Source organism: Phaseolus vulgaris, chromosome 9, assembly GCF_051622355.1.
Source record: "Phaseolus vulgaris cultivar YP4 chromosome 9, ASM5162235v1, whole genome shotgun sequence".
NCBI lineage: Eukaryota > Viridiplantae > Streptophyta > Magnoliopsida > Fabales > Fabaceae > Phaseolus > Phaseolus vulgaris.
In genome coordinates this window covers 12,515,054-12,532,301 of record NC_143506.1, presented here as the reverse complement: position 1 = coordinate 12,532,301, position 17,248 = coordinate 12,515,054, and the positions used below count along the sequence as shown (strand labels likewise).

The 17,248-nt window shown below is 31.0% G+C and overlaps 3 protein-coding genes across 10 annotated transcripts; 2 read left to right on the top strand and 1 right to left on the bottom strand.

Moving 5' to 3' along the window:
- Positions 1 to 586: 586 nt before the first annotated feature.
- On the bottom strand, positions 587 to 6,113 carry LOC137821950 (S-adenosyl-L-methionine-dependent methyltransferases superfamily protein). Of its 7 annotated transcripts, none has more exons than XM_068626771.1 (11): positions 5,751 to 6,113; positions 5,596 to 5,671; positions 5,427 to 5,521; positions 4,886 to 4,957; positions 4,476 to 4,585; positions 3,798 to 3,920; positions 3,603 to 3,695; positions 3,185 to 3,253; positions 2,970 to 3,058; positions 2,758 to 2,855; positions 587 to 937 (listed from the first exon to the last, which is right to left on the bottom strand). In XM_068626771.1, the coding sequence occupies exons 1-11, from the start codon at positions 5,829 to 5,831 to the stop codon at positions 803 to 805; spliced, it is 1,041 nt and encodes a 346-aa protein (XP_068482872.1). In that variant the 5' UTR covers positions 5,832 to 6,113; the 3' UTR covers positions 587 to 802. The 7 variants fall into 7 exon arrangements, with proteins under 7 accessions (XP_068482872.1, XP_068482873.1, XP_090151746.1 ...); XM_068626772.1 differs by having other exon boundaries at positions 587 to 934; XM_090295620.1 differs by having other exon boundaries at positions 587 to 934; positions 4,504 to 4,585; positions 5,751 to 5,899.
- Positions 6,114 to 6,578: 465 nt separating this feature from the next.
- LOC137821612 (3-oxoacyl-acyl-carrier synthase-like protein (Protein of unknown function DUF455)) lies at positions 6,579 to 11,132 on the top strand. 2 transcript variants are annotated; one of them, XM_068626293.2, is made up of 4 exons: positions 6,579 to 6,958; positions 7,045 to 7,164; positions 8,496 to 8,726; positions 10,506 to 11,132. In XM_068626293.2, the coding sequence occupies exons 1-4, from the start codon at positions 6,767 to 6,769 to the stop codon at positions 10,863 to 10,865; spliced, it is 903 nt and encodes a 300-aa protein (XP_068482394.1). In that variant the 5' UTR covers positions 6,579 to 6,766; the 3' UTR covers positions 10,866 to 11,132. The 2 variants fall into 2 exon arrangements, with proteins under 2 accessions (XP_068482394.1, XP_090151892.1); XM_090295766.1 differs by having other exon boundaries at positions 6,583 to 6,958; positions 10,481 to 11,132.
- Positions 11,133 to 13,699: 2,567 nt separating this feature from the next.
- On the top strand, positions 13,700 to 15,014 carry LOC137822511 (F-box/kelch-repeat protein At3g23880). Its single transcript, XM_068627408.2, has one exon. It carries the CDS (start codon positions 13,752 to 13,754, stop codon positions 14,880 to 14,882), a length of 1,131 nt encoding a protein of 376 aa, XP_068483509.1. The 5' UTR covers positions 13,700 to 13,751; the 3' UTR covers positions 14,883 to 15,014.
- The last annotated feature ends 2,234 nt before the right edge of the window (positions 15,015 to 17,248 follow it).

Here is a 17,248-nt window from a genome sequence, read left to right as displayed (position 1 = left end):
TATGCATGTGTGGCTGAAAAAAATAGAACAAATTAACTAAATCTTTTAACTCGGTATAATATCTAAATATTTTTTTATGTAAGCACATGGCAAATAAATTTGTCAAAACTTAATATTACTTGAGTATTCACTTGACAAGACTTTGAATACAAATTATCAATCAAAGGAATTTAGTTTAATTTGTTAAACATTGAGCTATTTTAAAAAAATTATATCTGTATTCAGTTAATAAGAAAACACATACAAGGACGACATTAAAATTATATTAAATGAAATATATATAAAAAAAACATTATTGTAGTAAAAATGAAATAATATTGAGGCATTCCCATGTATGAATGAAAGTTATGCATGTGTGGTTGAAAAAAATAGAACAAATTAACTAAATCTTTTAGCTCGGTATATTATCTTATCGTAATAAAATATAAAAATAGTAACTTCCTTTCCAATAAATTACATTACTACGATTATAATAAGGCCATAATTTCCTTTTCTTCATCATTGAGTACCAAACTAATTTAAATCTGTAAGGATTTATGTTTGGATTAGTTGATTTAGCACATTTTATATAAATTTTGTAGAACTATTAAGGATAATTATTTTCATTATTAAAGCAGAAGAAACACTTGTACATTACTCCTAACACAATCTTAAGTTGTAAGTAGAACCCTAAGCTTTACAATTTTAAAAGGGAAGAAAACACCTAACTTAACTGCGTTTTTCTTTGGCAATAAAATATTGGTTGCATCAGATACAACAAAATTACCTAAAGCTATATATAGCTTTGGGGAGAAGAGAAGATTCAAAGTGCTTCTGGAAAACGTAAATCAGCTGGACCTGGGCCTAATATCCCTTTCTGTTCGCTTATCTTGCCCAGACCAATAGCAGGTTCTGCATGACCATTTATTATTTCATCATCTCGACAACTGGTTCCCTGCTTCAAGAATAACATCAAAACTTAATACATAATTAAGGAATACAAAAAACAAAAGTAACAACAACATGGATGCAAAATAATGTTGTATTTTTGGTAAAGCAAAACAAAACCTTAGAATAGAATACTTGGATTGGGAAAAGCAAAATCCAAGAGTAAGAAGTTTTTGCACGTCATTAGTGGTGCATAATATACAAAGGTGGACCATGGAAATGAGAAGCACTTTAGGATTTGTATGCTTGGCTTGAGGAAAGTCAGTTCTGAGTGTACATGAGAAAGTTAGGTAGCATAAGACCACCTCTTTCATCAATACCAATAATGACCTTTTTATTTTCAAGTCTCAAATGTACCACTTTCAAAACAACTTTCCTAACATAATCACATTTTGATTTTGTTTTTAAAAGATTTATACTTTTTGGTTTGGTATTCGAAATATAAAAAAAAAAAAGCATCATCCACCACTTTATTATAGATCATTTCTATTGTAACTTCTATGACTAACGTACACTTTTAGTCTCTCATTAGTTTATTTCTCAAATTCAGTTTTCTAATTTCTTGATTGCCATGATCATTTTGTTACTTTTCTTTTTCTTAAAAATCTCAAATTTTCATTTTTTTTTCTCAAATCTACATAAATTGCATAAACTATGAACCATTTTAATCAAAACATCATCTTTCATTCAAATTCAGAAAATCTCAAAATTTATCCTCTTCAAACTCTGCGCATTCAACAAAATTATATGCATTTCAAAATTTTGAACAACCTTTCGAGGCATCATTTATGGCCAATCTGTTATAAATCCTAAGATGTTTTAGTAGAAAAATAAAGGTTTGAGGGCTTTAAGAACAGAAAAACTAACAGAAATTTGATTATACCAATTGAAAAAATTGGGAGATTAAATTCAAACAAAAATGATCAAAAAAAGTAAAATCACACAATGATCACAACAGAAAAGACCAAATATGTAACTAAACATTTTAATCATGAAAATTAAATAGTATACACTACAAGAAAATAATTAAATAGAAACCAATTTTAGATACAAAAAATAATTAGTTGCTATATTGACTAAATTAGATACTATTTTAGAGACTAAACTCTATTATTAATAAATTTGCTACCAAATTTAGAATCTAAATAATTGGTAATTAAACTTGGTATGGTAACTAATTAGATACTAATTTAGAAATTATTTATCAATAATAAAAACTAATTTAGAAACTAATAATTTTTTTAGTCTCTAAAATAGTATCTAATTTAGTTACTTAGTCTCTAAAATTGGTTTCTATTTAACAATTTTCTAGTAATAATATGCATTCACGGTGTAGACAAAATTATACTATCACTAATACGTAGAATGAGTTTATTAACCTTTATAATAGAAGGTATTTTAAAAATTATATAAGTGGTGATTTTGAGTTAGTTGGCAATATAGACATACATAGTACATGTCAATTAAACTAATTAAAATCTTATTATTTTTCATTTATTTTAAACTGATGTTTCCTGCAAGTATAGTTAAAGGTAAGCATGGTTTAATATATGAAAATGATATTTGTAGAGCATGTTAGCTTTCACAATGTCCGTAATGAGCCAATGCATAATTTGCAGAGGCCATCTTCCTAAAAATAAATTTTATAAAAAAAACCTCTATGCTGCGTGATAGAATTAAGAGATTGTTAAAAGGGAAAATTATATGGTACTGCCGTGATAGAATTAAAAGAAGAAGAAAAGGGCACCGGGCACATTCTTGGACATAAAATCAAAATTGATCGAAGTAAAAGTGATAAATCAAGGTAAAGTAGTTATAAATATGAGTTACCTCATCGTGATTATAAATCGCATCTTGCACTAATGGAGTTGCAACTGGAGGTGCAATTTCTGGGTCAGGCTTTTGAAATATAAAAGTGGTATAGAGACCTACATTGGGATGGAAAATACAGTATCTGAGTATCTGCATAAATAATAGGTGAAAGTGACACCAAGAAAGTAATAAGCAATAAAAATAATTAAAACATATTATTAATGCATCACCTAGCGCATCGTATGAACGTGGAACAAGTCTTCCCCTCGAATCCAAGAGATTTGGTACATAGTGTGTTAACAGACCAGCTAATTGTGCTCTTAAGCAACAATCACAAAACGTATATTCAATAAATATTCTTAAAAACTCCAAAAAATGCTAATAACATATTTGAAGGATTTGGGAGGATGTTTCATCAGTCCCCACCAGAGAATGTGAAACTAACCTGTTGTCGTCATAAAATTCTGTCAAGTTTTGAATCTCCACATACTCAAGACCAGCTTCCCTGGCCAACCTAAGGTTTTATGAAGCAAAACGTCAGATTTATTTAAAAAAACATAATTGTAGATATGACGTATGAACCAAACAAGCACAGAAAGTTATAAATACTTTCATCCTTTCATGGATTTATTTTTACATTCCACGGGGAATAGAGTCAATTTTGGCGTGTTTGGAATTTCTTTACGATTGAAACTTGAAGTTTAAACAGAAATCCATTTAAAAATTGGCAATCAACTTTTTCCTTTTAAAATCAATTTTGCTAGGTAATCATAGAGCATCATCGGCTCACATTGGCACCAAACAACACAACAATTCACAGTCACGAGTCATCCATCTTGATTTATGAGATAGAAGATGAAAACCTGATGAAACTTGGAAAATGAACCAAGCAATTGGTTTCTGCAGAGACGTCATTTGCAAATTTTAGCTGGTACTTCTTTCCAAATAACGGAAACCTGAAAATGTTGAATAGGTTCGAATGAATAACAACATGATTTTAACTAAGATAACCAAAGAAAAGAATAAGCAATATGCAGTTCATTGATTGAGATATGTACTTTTCTTCTTCAACTTCAAAAGTAATCATGTAATTCTCAGTCCGGATGCAGTTGGGAACGATGTTTGGCTTCATGCTGCTGCTTTTGTTGTGATAGGCTTCAACATTCCTCTGGTACTTAGCCCTACACAACTACAATGTTATTTTATCTAGTCTATTACTGCATAAAGATCTCATGCGGATAATATGAATTAACAGAAAAACAATGAAGACAAAAACCAATAGAATCCAAGCTCAAAAGTATAAAATGGAGGAAAGTGCAATTCATAAATAGAAAATAGATAAACCAAATGCATGTAGGAGGATGAACAAAATTGTCTAACCAAAATAAGATCATTTGTGATTATAGACTTTTTTTACATTTCATCTGAAACCACTAGACTATTCTTCTACCTTTTCCTCTCTCTGCTGGACAGAAAGGGATCCCATTATAAATATAAATGCATTTGGCTTGAAACTGAACCTAAACATTAATAAATAAATGAGTGGAAGAAGATGGAGAACAAAGGACTTGGTTGTAAGAAATAAAAAACATAGCTAAAAGACATAATTCAGAAATCTCATAAATCAAATGAAGTTTCATCACCAATAAACCAAATAAAAAGAATAACCAAGAAAAGGAAAAAGGAAAAATAAGAGACAATGCAACTAAACCATAGGTCTCTGATAACTCCCATACCATATGGTAGATGAGTCAGGAGTAATACCAAGAAAATAACCCCCGGGTTTCAGCAGAGATGACACATTATGCAGTAGTTTCCGTGCTTTCTCTTCAGTCTCAAAACACAACTGCATTAGAGATGTTTATCAGAAGAGGACTAGCAGGAAAATCTCAAAAGATTAACTAAAACCCAAAATTTAAAGAGATATTAGATAATCATTACAAATGTTAAAAGGACTACATTATATTTCAAAAGGACTTGAGACTCTAACTGGGTTACTTATCCTATTCTTTAATAGGATTTTATCATACAAAATAAAAAACAATGCGTTAGAAAGTAAGACACCCTCGAAACAAGCTGAACAGCAACTATACCCAGACATGCAAATACAATGACTCAAAACATCTTTACAAAATTAAAGTCGGACCTGCAAATGCTGCAAACAGCAGACAACATCAGCCACATTGATTTTCTCCTCCAAATGTGTTTCTATGTTTTCCTGTCAAAAAACAAGAAAACATAAAACCAATGCTAATAATATATAATACAATTCCTTTTACTTCAATTCAAGGTAGTCTAAGGCACTAGGGGTTTCAAGTTTCAACAACTTACCACAGAGTGTGAGCCTCACTGGCCAAAAGTGACAGATAAGGAATTAAAATATTTGAATCATACACCTTAACTTTATCACATATATTCACCACGCAAGCATACCATCCACAGCAAAAATCAAGATGTGCAGTTTAAAAAACCTAAGATGCTTATTGCCAAGAGTCTCATAAACTGATCTTATAATCACATTCTGACTATTGTATGTCCTTTTAGGATTTATATCAGAGAGTTAATAACAAGGAATTAAAGGCAGCTGCGGAGTCCTCCTAAAAAAAACCTATGAAAATTTACTCGCACACTGTGGTGAGAGTTAAAGGCAGAAGAGACAATTGAACGCAGAGAAGAAGAAAGGCTACCATGGAAGGGTCAACCTGGAAGAACTGGGCAGTGTAAGATTTCCTGTGACTCTCCCAAGCTTCTCGCATTTGCTCTATCCCAGACGAAGACGCGTCTGCAGCAACAGAACAAAAAGAAAAATGAATTCGAATTCCAAGGAGACATGGAGGGAAGAAAGGGAAGGATTACCAATTCCAATGTAGTGGCCAATTTGCGCGTCGACCCATTTATCAGCGTCGGAATCAGCACAATACAAATCGCACACCTTAAATGAATGAGAGTGAAAATAAGAATGGGGAAGGAAGTGAAGAATTAATTGGATGGAATGAAAGAGCTTGACGAACCGTGGCATAAGGGTGAGCAAATATGTTTATGAGAGCCATTTTTGCAAAATCATAGAGCCGTTGGTGTGTTGACTGACTCATTCCTCAATAACCCTCTTCCTCTTCCTCTGGGTGCTGTTTCAGAAGTTCATCAACCCTCATTTTTATGCACTGTTGGTGTAAAAATTAAAACTTTTACACTAACAATGAATTTTGCAGTATATAAATTTAAAACTTAACAAAAAATAGTACAATTAATAGTAAAAAATATTGTTTTTGTTTTTATAATACTTATTAACTTAGTTATAAAAAAAGTCTTGATAATTAACCCTAAACAATAATTAACAAATAGAAGGAATGTGAAAGACAACAAATTCAAAAGACAAACCTCTCCTGTGAAATGTTTTATTTTTCTTACACACAAATTTAAATGATCAAACTTCTCGCTACATGCCTAAAAAAAAAATCATATCTTGAATATGTAACAATAATAATTATAATAAAATTTATTCTTATGTTGTGTTTTTGCTTGTTTTAGTTTAATTTCACTGATCCAAGTAACTTCTTGATTATAATTGTCTAACACATGATAGGATTTTTTAAATCTTTAATAAAATTGATTATTTTTATTGAAAAAAATTTGTTTTATCAATCTTCAAAATTTATATATTTTTTAATTTAATTTTGGTTTTATTATTACTTTCACTGTTTACATGTTTTCACATAAAAAACAATATAATTAATCAATTTGGGTAGTTTCAAGTTCTCGTTAAAGTGTGTAAAAAAATTGTATTTCAAACCCGTCATCGTGAATTTAGATAATAAAAAAGATTGAAACTCTAAATCCTTAATTATGTTTTGATTTTTTGTTTTGTTGTTGTGAGTTGGTTTTATTGTTTGTGTAAGTTGGTGTTGTGGTTCATAAACAAATCTGCAGTGACATTCAGAATTTTTGCTCTCCCTATTTTTACTTTGTTAAAGAAACAAAGAAATGCTTAGAATTTGAGCACCGTAACAAATCGAGAAGGAGAGAAGATATGGTTCCCAACCAAGAAGAAACCTTAGTGGAAGCGGCGCTCCGAGTTCTCAACACCGCCGACCCCTTCGAGAAGGCGCGACTCGGCGACTCGGTGGCTACTCGGTGGCTCAATGGAGCCATGGCGGAACCCTACGACCCTTCTGCCGGCGACCACCTTACGCTCCCTGATCGCCCCGCAAGGCTATCCTCTGTCTGCACCATTCTGCTTCTTCCATTCTCTACTGTTCGACGAAATGCCTCACTTTCACTTACGTGCATAGAATATTGTGTTGGCAGGTGAAGTTGGTGGCGCCGGGTCTGATGCCGAAGCTGGGCAAAGCGGGAAGCTTGCAGAGCAGAATAGCCATCGTTCATAGCCTCACTCACACTGAAAGTTGGGCCATTGACTTGTCTTGGGTATTTGTGGATTGTTAATTGTATCCTTTAACTTCACTTGCGCTTAAATGCTTTGCTTGCATGGAACACTTTATTTTTGGGTATATTTGAATCGGTTGCTGATAGTGGAAGCCCATGGATGGGACTATAATGAGGAGGGATAAATTGGAATAGAAATGCTATTCCATTGTTTATATTTTCTAAAATGGAATCAAGCAAAGATTCCATTCCATGTTTTTGAAAAATGATAGAACAGAATGAGTTATACTTGTAACTCTTTAATTCTAATGGTACATATTTGGCTCTTCTAAAGTAAAGGAGGGTAAACTAATTATCCCATCATTGATGAGAGAATCAATATTTTAACACTGCATATATTTTCTCATTAACTATTGAGATTACTTGTTTAGTCATCTAAAAGAAGTTGTTCATGCAGAGAGAAAAAATAAATAAAGAAGATAATGATAATGAAAAAAAAAACCCACAGAAATACTAGATTACTTGTTTGTGAAGAGAAGAAGAGGAAATGTTTCATTTGAATGGAGTATTTTTTAGAGAAAATTACACTTACCTCTCCCAAAGTCTTCTCAAATGTTGCTTATAGCGCCTTTAGTTTTTAAACAAACATTTACCTCTCCCCCATTTGTTTATCTAGTGACACACCACACCATGTAAAAATAACAGACTTGACCTTGTTAATGATAGACACCACAATACTTCTTTTACAACTGTGCATTCTTTGACTCTCAAAGTTCTTTGTATTTTTAGCAAAGTGCTCGTTCTTTCTTTATGTTTCTCCCAATTTTCTTTTCATCAAGTGTTTTTTGTTATTTTTGGAGAAGAGATTGGTATTTGGGCTATATAGATGAAGAATACACGAATTTTAGAGGGATCTTCTTTAATTCTATGTTAGGGTAGGTGAGCGTTCTTTTACAAAGTAGAGTAGATGTGAATGTCATTTAATAAGACCTCAAGGTAGGTCAGTTCAATTTTCTCTCCTTTTTAAACTTGCCTTACAGTGACAAAGATTGTCAAGGTAAAGGTGGAAATTTTCTGATTAAAGTGCTGGATTTTGTGAAATTGTTTGGGATTTTAATGGTGGCTGGAAATGGAATGATGGTAGTGTTAGTGGATAAGAGAATTGGAGAAGAGATTTATCTATATTTAAGGAAAAGTTAATAAAGATAAAATAGTTATTTCTTGATTTCAATATTATAATCACACTCATCACTCTTAGGGTCTGAACTAAACTTAAGTGTGTTTTAATTGTTTGTTTGGAAGAAGTTTAGTTTTCTCATATGCCACCCCAACATTTATTGGCAAATATTTTTACTTATGATACATTCATGCAGGATATAATAGCCCGGTTTGGCAAGCAAGAATCAATGCCTAGAGAGTTCTTTACAGATTTTGTGAAGGTAGCACAGGACGAAGGGCGGCACTTCACTCTTCTTGCTGCACGACTTGAGGAGCTTGGTTCTTATTATGGAGCATTACCGGCTCATGATGGCCTTTGGGATTCTGCCACTGCTACTTCCAAGGATTTGTTAGCACGATTAGCCATTGAACATTGTGTCCATGAGGTGTGTCTTTGAGTTATTTTGCCATTCTCATCTTTTGTTATTTATGGTTTTGCTTTATATTCATGACGAATTGAGGTTATTAACCTTGTATCACTTGTGGAAATCGAGAGGGTTGCTTACTAATGCAGGACTTGTGGATTGTGATTTTTTGTGGGGTGGGGTTGCGGGGTGCTTTAGCAATCCTTGCAATTTTTATGCCTGTCACAAGCTTTGATTTTTTACAAAAAAAAAACTGAACATGTGGAGTGCTTTTTTTTATGACCATTTTCTGTTTTGGAAAACAAAAACATATGTTTGATAAGAGTAGTTTTTGAAATATGTCTCAAAAAATAATATTTCTTTTTTCAATTTTTAAAATAAAAACCAATTATTTATAAGTTATTTTGACTTTTTAATTTCAGTTTTCTGCTACTAATTTTTCCTTGTCCTTTTCCCCCACTTTATCTCTTTCACCCCCTCTCAAAAATTAAGTTTTTGAAAATTGCACTACAAAATAGTTCTTAAAAGGCAAAACTGCAATTGAACACATGTAATTTTGCAAATAATTTTCCTAATACTTGAAGCAAGAGGTCAGTTTCTCCCATCCTGCTGACTGTAGTTACTACTAACTAGTATTGCTGAAATGGTTCCCTAGTGGAGAACAGAAGAACAAGTTTTCTGATCGAAGTGGCAATTAGATTTTCATAGGAAAAGTGCAAAGGCAATTTTTAGGAAGGTTTTTATCTCTGTTGTTTAAGCTTGGAAAGTTGAAGCTACAAACATGTTTTATTCACGCTCATTTTGGCAACTAGTAGGTTATTTTAGTACTATTTTGTGGTGGGATGTCTCTTGTCCCCAGGGACCTGGAGCAATTTGTTAATTACATAAGCTTTAACTGCACACATGGTGTATTTTCTGATTTTAAAGTGTCCATGTAGCAGGGGAAAAACACTGGAAATCTTTAACAATTTTTTGTTTTGTTTTTGGCTTTCTTAATTTAATCGGGTCATTCACGTTTTCTTCATTATTCTCCTTCTTGAAGATAAAGAGTTACTGTTTCTTTATGAAATTGACTTTATATGTTAACTTTGGGAAAACCATTTTTCTTACATTGTTGTGGTGCTAACTCAGAAAGACAAAGTTGAATGTAAATTATTGTATTGTTTCTTTAAAAAGTTGTTTACAGTTATTATAGTTGGAAAATCTTGCAATTATTCAATATGATAATCGACTTTATTAGCATTGGAATTTGCCAGAGTTTAGTTTTCAGTTTTGATGACCTGAATGGAATCACTTGCTTACATTCAAAACATTACATTATACTAATTGCTGTATATAAGAGTTTCCATCTGTTCTCATTTCTGAAGTAACTTATTTCTTGGAGGTTTTCCAGCCTTATCATTGGATGAGCGAAAAATACTACAATTTCAGAATAAAACTGTAAGAAGTTAAATTGCTACTGTAATAAAAACTCTTGCAATGAACTCTGTTCATGTTGTGATCATCACAAGTTATTGTTTGTGGGTCAACTAATGGGGATCCAACAATCCTGTTAAAAAGGTCTTAGATGTGAACTTCTAATAGTAGATCATATATTAGTGCCACTATGGCTTGGGGCATATCTTGACCTCAGAGTGAGGCAAGCTCCCTCCCTCAACTATTATACATCCCAAAACATGACAGAATGTTTGTGTTATTTTGATGCATTGTCACTCGCACGACGCGAGTATTCTACATTTCATAAAAATTGTGCTATTGCTTGTATCGATCTAAAGGTACCCCTGATTGAGTATGAAACAGGCCAGAGGACTTGATGTGCTGCCTACAACAATCTCACGATTTCGCAATAGCGGTGATAACACTACGGCAGATTTACTAGAAAGTGTAGTTTATCCAGAAGAGATTACACATTGTGCTGCTGGAGTGAAGTGGTTCAAGTATCTATGCCAGAGGTCTATGAATCCAGCCTCAGAGCAAGAAGAGGAAAGTGAAAGTAAACATGAAGAACATGAAGTGACAGCAAAGTTTCATTCAATAGTGAGAGCATATTTTAGAGGACCCTTGAAGCCACCATTTAATGAGGCTGCGAGAAAAGCAGCTGGATTTGGTCCCCAGTGGTATGAACCTCTTGCTGTTAAAGAGGTTGATACAAACCAATAGCCAATAACTAATGTCTTTTGTTTAACTAGCAGTATCCTAGCTCCTTACTTGGCAAATGTAATACACACAACAGCAGTTTTGGGTCTTTTTTGTTTCATTTTTTAAATATTTTCCATTTCTTTTCCAGAAGACCCATGTTGCTGGTCGAAAGCATAAAATTGAGGTCCAGATTGAAAGCATAAAACAAATTGTATTAATTTAAACGGCACGTTTATCAGTAAAGATTTGAGCCAAAAAATGAATTATAAAGTATGAGCTTTTTTTTCTTATTTTTTTTTATCATCTAAATATACAAGCTTTAACAGCATATTGGTTCTTTCATGTACAGATCGTGATATTTGCATTATAGTATTTTAAACTATGTAACACATACATTAATAGGAATACGGATATATATATATTATTAATAGGAATACGGATATATATATATTATTAATAGAAATACGGATATATATATTATAAATTATATAAATTGACAATAAAAATTTATATATAAAAATATTATTAATAGGAATACGGATATATATATTATAAATTATATAAATTGACAATAAAAATTTATATATAAAAATATTTCAGTTTTTTTAGTAGAAAATGTTTCTTATGTTAGTTCAAAATAATTTATTTTTTATTTTTAATAAAATTTATATCTATATTTATTCTATATCTTCTATATCTATAAAGGAGATTTCTCTTTTTGTAATTGTTTTTGGTATATATTTTTTTCTTATTTTATCTATATATTAATAAAATATTTCTATTTTATTCTCTCATTTAATGATTGTTGATTTTATTATTATTATTTCACACGAAATGGTTATTAGAAGTTGAACGGTTTTGAAACTGAATGTCATTGAGCGTTGCCAAATTCAAATAAATGGTTACTAGAAGTTGAAAGGGTTTGAACCTGTGGAGCGGTTGCTAAGTTAAAAAATAATAACCGCTTCCATTATCAGTGTATATCATTGCATCAGTCATAGTTATTCAAAATCATACCGAAAAATCAGAATCCAATTTCGTTTAGGCTATCCGGAGAAGCGTTTTTGGCAAGAAACATGACGATGTTACGGTGGAGGTTGCGATTCTCTGCCAAATTTGGCTGCTGAGGTGGGGTGGAGGAAGTACGGATAGTGGTGACTGGTTAAAGAATTACGTCTTTCAAATACTATGTGGTTTTGAAGTTCTAAAAGGTTTTTCAGTGGTAATAGTCGTCAAAATAGGTGGAGATTACAATGTGGAACCCAATTTTATCGGTGAAATGTTTCAATGATTTTTGGTGTTGTTTTGAAATTTTGGAAGGTTCTTCACTATAAGTAGTCATTGAAGTCACGTCACTTAGGTGGAAATTACGATGCGGAAGTCAACTGTGTGGGAATAAAATTGGTGAAATGTTTCAATGACTCTTGGGGTTTGAGATGTAAATGAATGGGATAATTAGTACAGATTTAGAGTTTTATAAAAGTTCCAAAGTTTCATTTCATTCACTGTTATAGGATTTGAACATTTTTATTTCTATTGCTTTCTTTTTTTTATATTTTTGTATGAAAATATTTATTTAAGGCAAATTTTAGTTTTTACTTACATTCAATTATCTCTCAATTCTAGTTTAATTCAAGTAATTTCCTTGATATTGCACTCCTAAAGTACACACCTAACAAAGCAATGAAATTTTTTTGAGTTTTTTTTGTTTCTTTTATATGAAATTTTTGGATCTTGGATTATATTTTCAACTTTTTTGCCATGGAAGATGCGGATTCAATATCTATGGTCATAGATTTTACAACTTCCCATATACAAAAGTTGCATAAGGCGTTTGATGAACATGAAAGTTACTCTAAACTTTAAATGAGAAGATCTTGAGGAACATTACCATCTGCGTTATTTTAAGCCTTAATCTTAATTTTGATAATCTTAAAAAGTTTAGCATTACACTTTAAGTCAAATCAAAATTTAATATTAAAAATAATAAAATATAAATATAAAAAAAATTAATGTAAAATGTTAATAAAAATATTATCAGTTGTGCACTTAGATAATTTATTTCTCATATAATTTAATATTTATTTTAATTACTATGAATTTATATTATTAATATTGATATTGTTTATAAATTTTAATATTAAACATAAATATATATAAATAATAAAAATAAAAAAGCGGATATACAGGCACTGACGTGCCTGTGTGTCCCGCTAGTTTTGTATAATAAATTTGAGTTTTAGAAAATTAATTTTTTTTAAAAATTATATTATAATCATGCTAGAATTGTTGGAAATCTAATACGAATGTCGTACAAGTGTCAATGTCCAATATATGTATCTGACAGAGACACGGTGTCCAAATCTCATAGATTTTGAATAGTCTCTACTCTAACTTTTAACCTTTTACGTTTTTGTATGTTTGCATGTTAGTAATTTTAAAAGTTTTAATATAGTATTTTATATATTTTAAAAAGTTTGCTTTAATTATTTTTAACAAAAATGTAAAATAGATAAACAAAGTTAATTTTAAAATGTTAATTTTGATTATTTTTAACTAAAACGTAATTGAAAAATAGAATTCATTCTTTATGAAGTTTATTCATATATTTGTTTATACAACATTTTACTTCTACAATTAATTTAATACTTTATGTTTTTAAAAAGAATAATTAGCTAAAGTATTAAATAAATTATAAACACATACATTAATTTATTTAGCGCTTTTTTAAATATCAAAATAATATTTTAAAAACAAAAGTAGTGGACTGAAAATTTAAAACTTAACATACTAAAACATAAAATTATAAAAGTGAAGCCATATTTGATTTTTATGAATTAGCAATTCGGTGATTCTAAAAGCACTGGGTATTTAAATTTTTTGGTTTACGAAGTCAACTACCGAAAAATGAAGGGAGACAATAGTAGGAGAGGAGTAAGGGAAACGAAGAAGACCGCGATTCTGCCATGGGAACTCATAATCGAAATCCTGTTGATGTTGCCGGTCAAATCCCTCGTTCGTTTCAAATGTGTCTGTAAGTCATGGCTTTGTTTTCTGTCTGATCCACAATTTGCAATCTCACATTTTCAACGACTCACCGCAAGCACCAACAGACTTTTGTTCATAGCGCCTCCTGCTCCTAAAATCCGATCCATTGACTTCAACGCATCCCTTCACGATGATTCTGCATCTTCTTCATTAAGCCCCAACTTTCTACCTCTCACTACTTATCATAATGTTCAGATAATGGGTTCCTGTAGAGGGTTTATACTTCTTAACTGTTGCCAAAGTCTCTGGGTGTGGAATCCATCAACTGGTGTCCACAGAAAATTATCTTCCACTCCTATTGACTCCAATTTGATGCAAGCCATGTTTTTTACATTTCTCTATGGTTTCGGGTACGACCCATCAACCGATGACTACTTGGTGGTTAAAGTGTCATACAATCCAATCCCGCGCCATAATGCAACCACCCGAGTGGAGTTTTTCTCGCTCAGAACTAATGTGTGGAGAGATATTGAGGCCACCCATTTGTCTTATATGAACTCCTCTGAAAGTATCAAAGAAGGGTCGCTGTTGAATGGTGCTATTCATTGGTTGGCTTTTTCCTGTGATGTATCAATGAATGTTGTTGTTGTCTTTGATTTAACTGAAAGGAGTTTCTCAGAGATATTTTTCTCCGTTGAAATTTTAGACTGTGACTTTGATTTTTGTGATTTGGGGGTGCTTGGAGATTCGCTTAGTATAAGTTTTGTGGAGTGGAATCATTCAGTGGAAATATGGGTGATGAAAGAGTACAGAGTGCAGTCATCTTGGACTAAGACTATTGTTGTGTCTGCTGAAAACATTCCTTCTGGTATGTACTTCTTCCCAATATGCTATACAAAAGGTGATGATATTTTTGGGACAGATGGTAGTACTGGATTGGCAAAATATAATGACAATGGAGAGCTGCAAGAGCATCGATCCTATTGTAATGGTTCTTATGGATCCCAGGTGGCTGTGTATACCGAGTCCCTTCTTCCATTCCCTATGTGACATGAAAAAGTAATACACAGAATGATGAAACTACTAATGCATTATTATGTTTTGTTTTATGATTATTTCATCATGATGTTATACCGTGACAATTATCGCAATTTGTATCCTTTCACTCGAGTTTTAGCTTAACCTTATGGTGAATTTACTGCATTGCTAACGTGATATGTGTAGCCTTGTTGTGGAGCGATGAGTTTATACCTTACTGATATAATCTGGATGGAACGTTACTATTAATTGTGATGTTCAATTTTGTCTAAGCTACATGTCAAGATGTTGTGAAGTCAATACTATCTGTATTGGCTTCCATGCCTAATTAAAGGTGTTTATTTTATGTGTGTTGATTAATGCATAAATTATCATTAAGTTTATGGGATTATCAAAATGATGCTTTGGTATAGAAGTTGGTGATCATATATGAAATTCAACATATATCACTATTTCTTCATAAATAATGTTGTGGGATTATCAAAATGATCCTTTGGTATAGAAGTTGGTGATCATATATGAAATTCAACATATATCTTTTAGGTAGTTTATTTACCTACTTTTGTATAGTTTTGAACATTTGATATTATAAAGAATCAGTTATTAGTAGCATGTTCTTAGTGTTACAGCAGCTGAATAATTAATAATTTTCTTGTTCTGTGTTGGTTTGATTGTTATGGAGAAGTTGAGCTTCGAAAATTAAAGATTCTATCTAACATTGGAGTATCAACTGTCTTGGCTTCTTAAGGTATATTTTTGTCCACAGCATGCCATTGGACGGACCAAAGTCCTACAATTGCTAGTTTCCTTGCAATATTCCTTCATCATCAATTTGAAAACTCATTTCCTCACTTTCTTCTTAAATATTATAAATGCATTATGGACAGTAAACAAGGTTAGTGTTTTCTAGTAGCACCATGCCATAACTATAAACATATCTTCCAAAGTTTGGTGGGCAATGTAGCCTAAAGTTCCTCTGCCCTGTGCTCATTGACACTGCTTTAATCTCTCTAGCTCCAAAACTTTGAGAGTCATCACATTTCCGTTCAAATTGTTATTCTTTCAAAAAGAATATATATGTTAGATAATTTTGTATCAAAAATATTATAAAACATAATGATTACAGTTTTATATTTACTTAATTTTATGATTTAATAGTATATAATATCAAAATTGATACATTACTAAAACAAATTGAAAATAATTTATTTTTGTCACATATCTTTCAAATATTAATGAAGTTTCATGTCAGGTTAAAATAATATTAAACTCATTCAAACTAAGCAGGCATATTTCATAATACTTTTTAAATTTTTGGGTTAAAAAGCATATAAATTTAGCATGTGTTTTTTAGTAAATTCATCCCACTTTCTTTTATGATATCTATTTTGTAAAAATGCAGGATCATTTATATCACAATTATCTAAGTCATGCCAAAAAATTAAACAATATAAACACTTTAAACATCTACCAAAAACATTTTTCTTTGTTATTTCTTCTGGATTGGTACCTTGCAATGAAATTAATAATTTTAAATATAGGAATAAAAAGTAAAATTTATCTCTTTGATTTCGGATGGAATCACGTGGTTATAGAATTAATAGAAAAACGTTTATTCGAAGTGTTATTAAAAAATAGCTGCAAGCAGCACAAGAATCATGCATTTATTTTCTTAATGATAATTAAATAAAAAAATGAGGCATGTATTATTATTGAATGAAAGCATGAGATTCTCCTTCCTCCTCTTTTTTTTTTTTCTGTCATTGATGATTAATTATGTATTAGGAAAGTAAGCATCTTCGACTTTGATATGGTTATCCACAAAATGGCATCAGATTCCGTTTTTATTTTTATTATTTGTTACAATAAATAATTTTGGATTTCATCATTTGCATCTTTGGCCATGTAAGAATAATTTATTAAATTCAGGAGAAATAAGATAAATTAAATGAAACGCAAAAATACTTTTTATAAATATAAATAGTTTTAAAATATTTTTATTTTTATTTACCAAATAATTTAATTTCTCTAATTTTAAATCACTTCATATTTTCTTTAGCTTCTTCAACTTGACTAATAATACTTGTATAGTGAAAGATGACTACGAATAAAATTAAATGGACTAGATATAATTTTGAGTTTCCTATTTTTTTAGTTAAATTTTCTTTTTTTATTTTCTTTCAAATGTGATTAGTGAGTTAGGTAGGTAACACTTCAACACATGTAGTTATAAGTTTATTAAAATATAATAATTACATATTATTTTACTATATAATGAATATATTGTATAACCTAAATATATACAACTAAGATAAAGAAATATAAAAAAAAAATGTATAAGTACAACTCTACATTCTTCTTTCAATATTTGTGTGTAA

Coding starts and splice junctions, on each gene's coding strand:
- LOC137821950 (XM_068626771.1), bottom strand. CDS start 5,831: ATGAGTCAGTCAACACACCAACGGCTCTATGATTTTGCAAAAATGGCT. Junction 5,672..5,750: donor TTGCTCACCCTTATGCCACG/GTTCGTCAAGCT, acceptor CATTCATTTAAG/GTGTGCGATTTGTATTGTGC. Junction 5,522..5,595: donor TGGCCACTACATTGGAATTG/GTAATCCTTCCC, acceptor CTGTTGCTGCAG/ACGCGTCTTCGTCTGGGATA.
- LOC137821612 (XM_068626293.2), top strand. CDS start 6,767: ATGGTTCCCAACCAAGAAGAAACCTTAGTGGAAGCGGCGCTCCGAGTT. Junction 6,959..7,044: donor GCCCCGCAAGGCTATCCTCT/GTCTGCACCATT, acceptor TTGTGTTGGCAG/GTGAAGTTGGTGGCGCCGGG. Junction 8,727..10,505: donor TTGAACATTGTGTCCATGAG/GTGTGTCTTTGA, acceptor AGTATGAAACAG/GCCAGAGGACTTGATGTGCT.
- LOC137822511 (XM_068627408.2), top strand. CDS start 13,752: ATGAAGGGAGACAATAGTAGGAGAGGAGTAAGGGAAACGAAGAAGACC.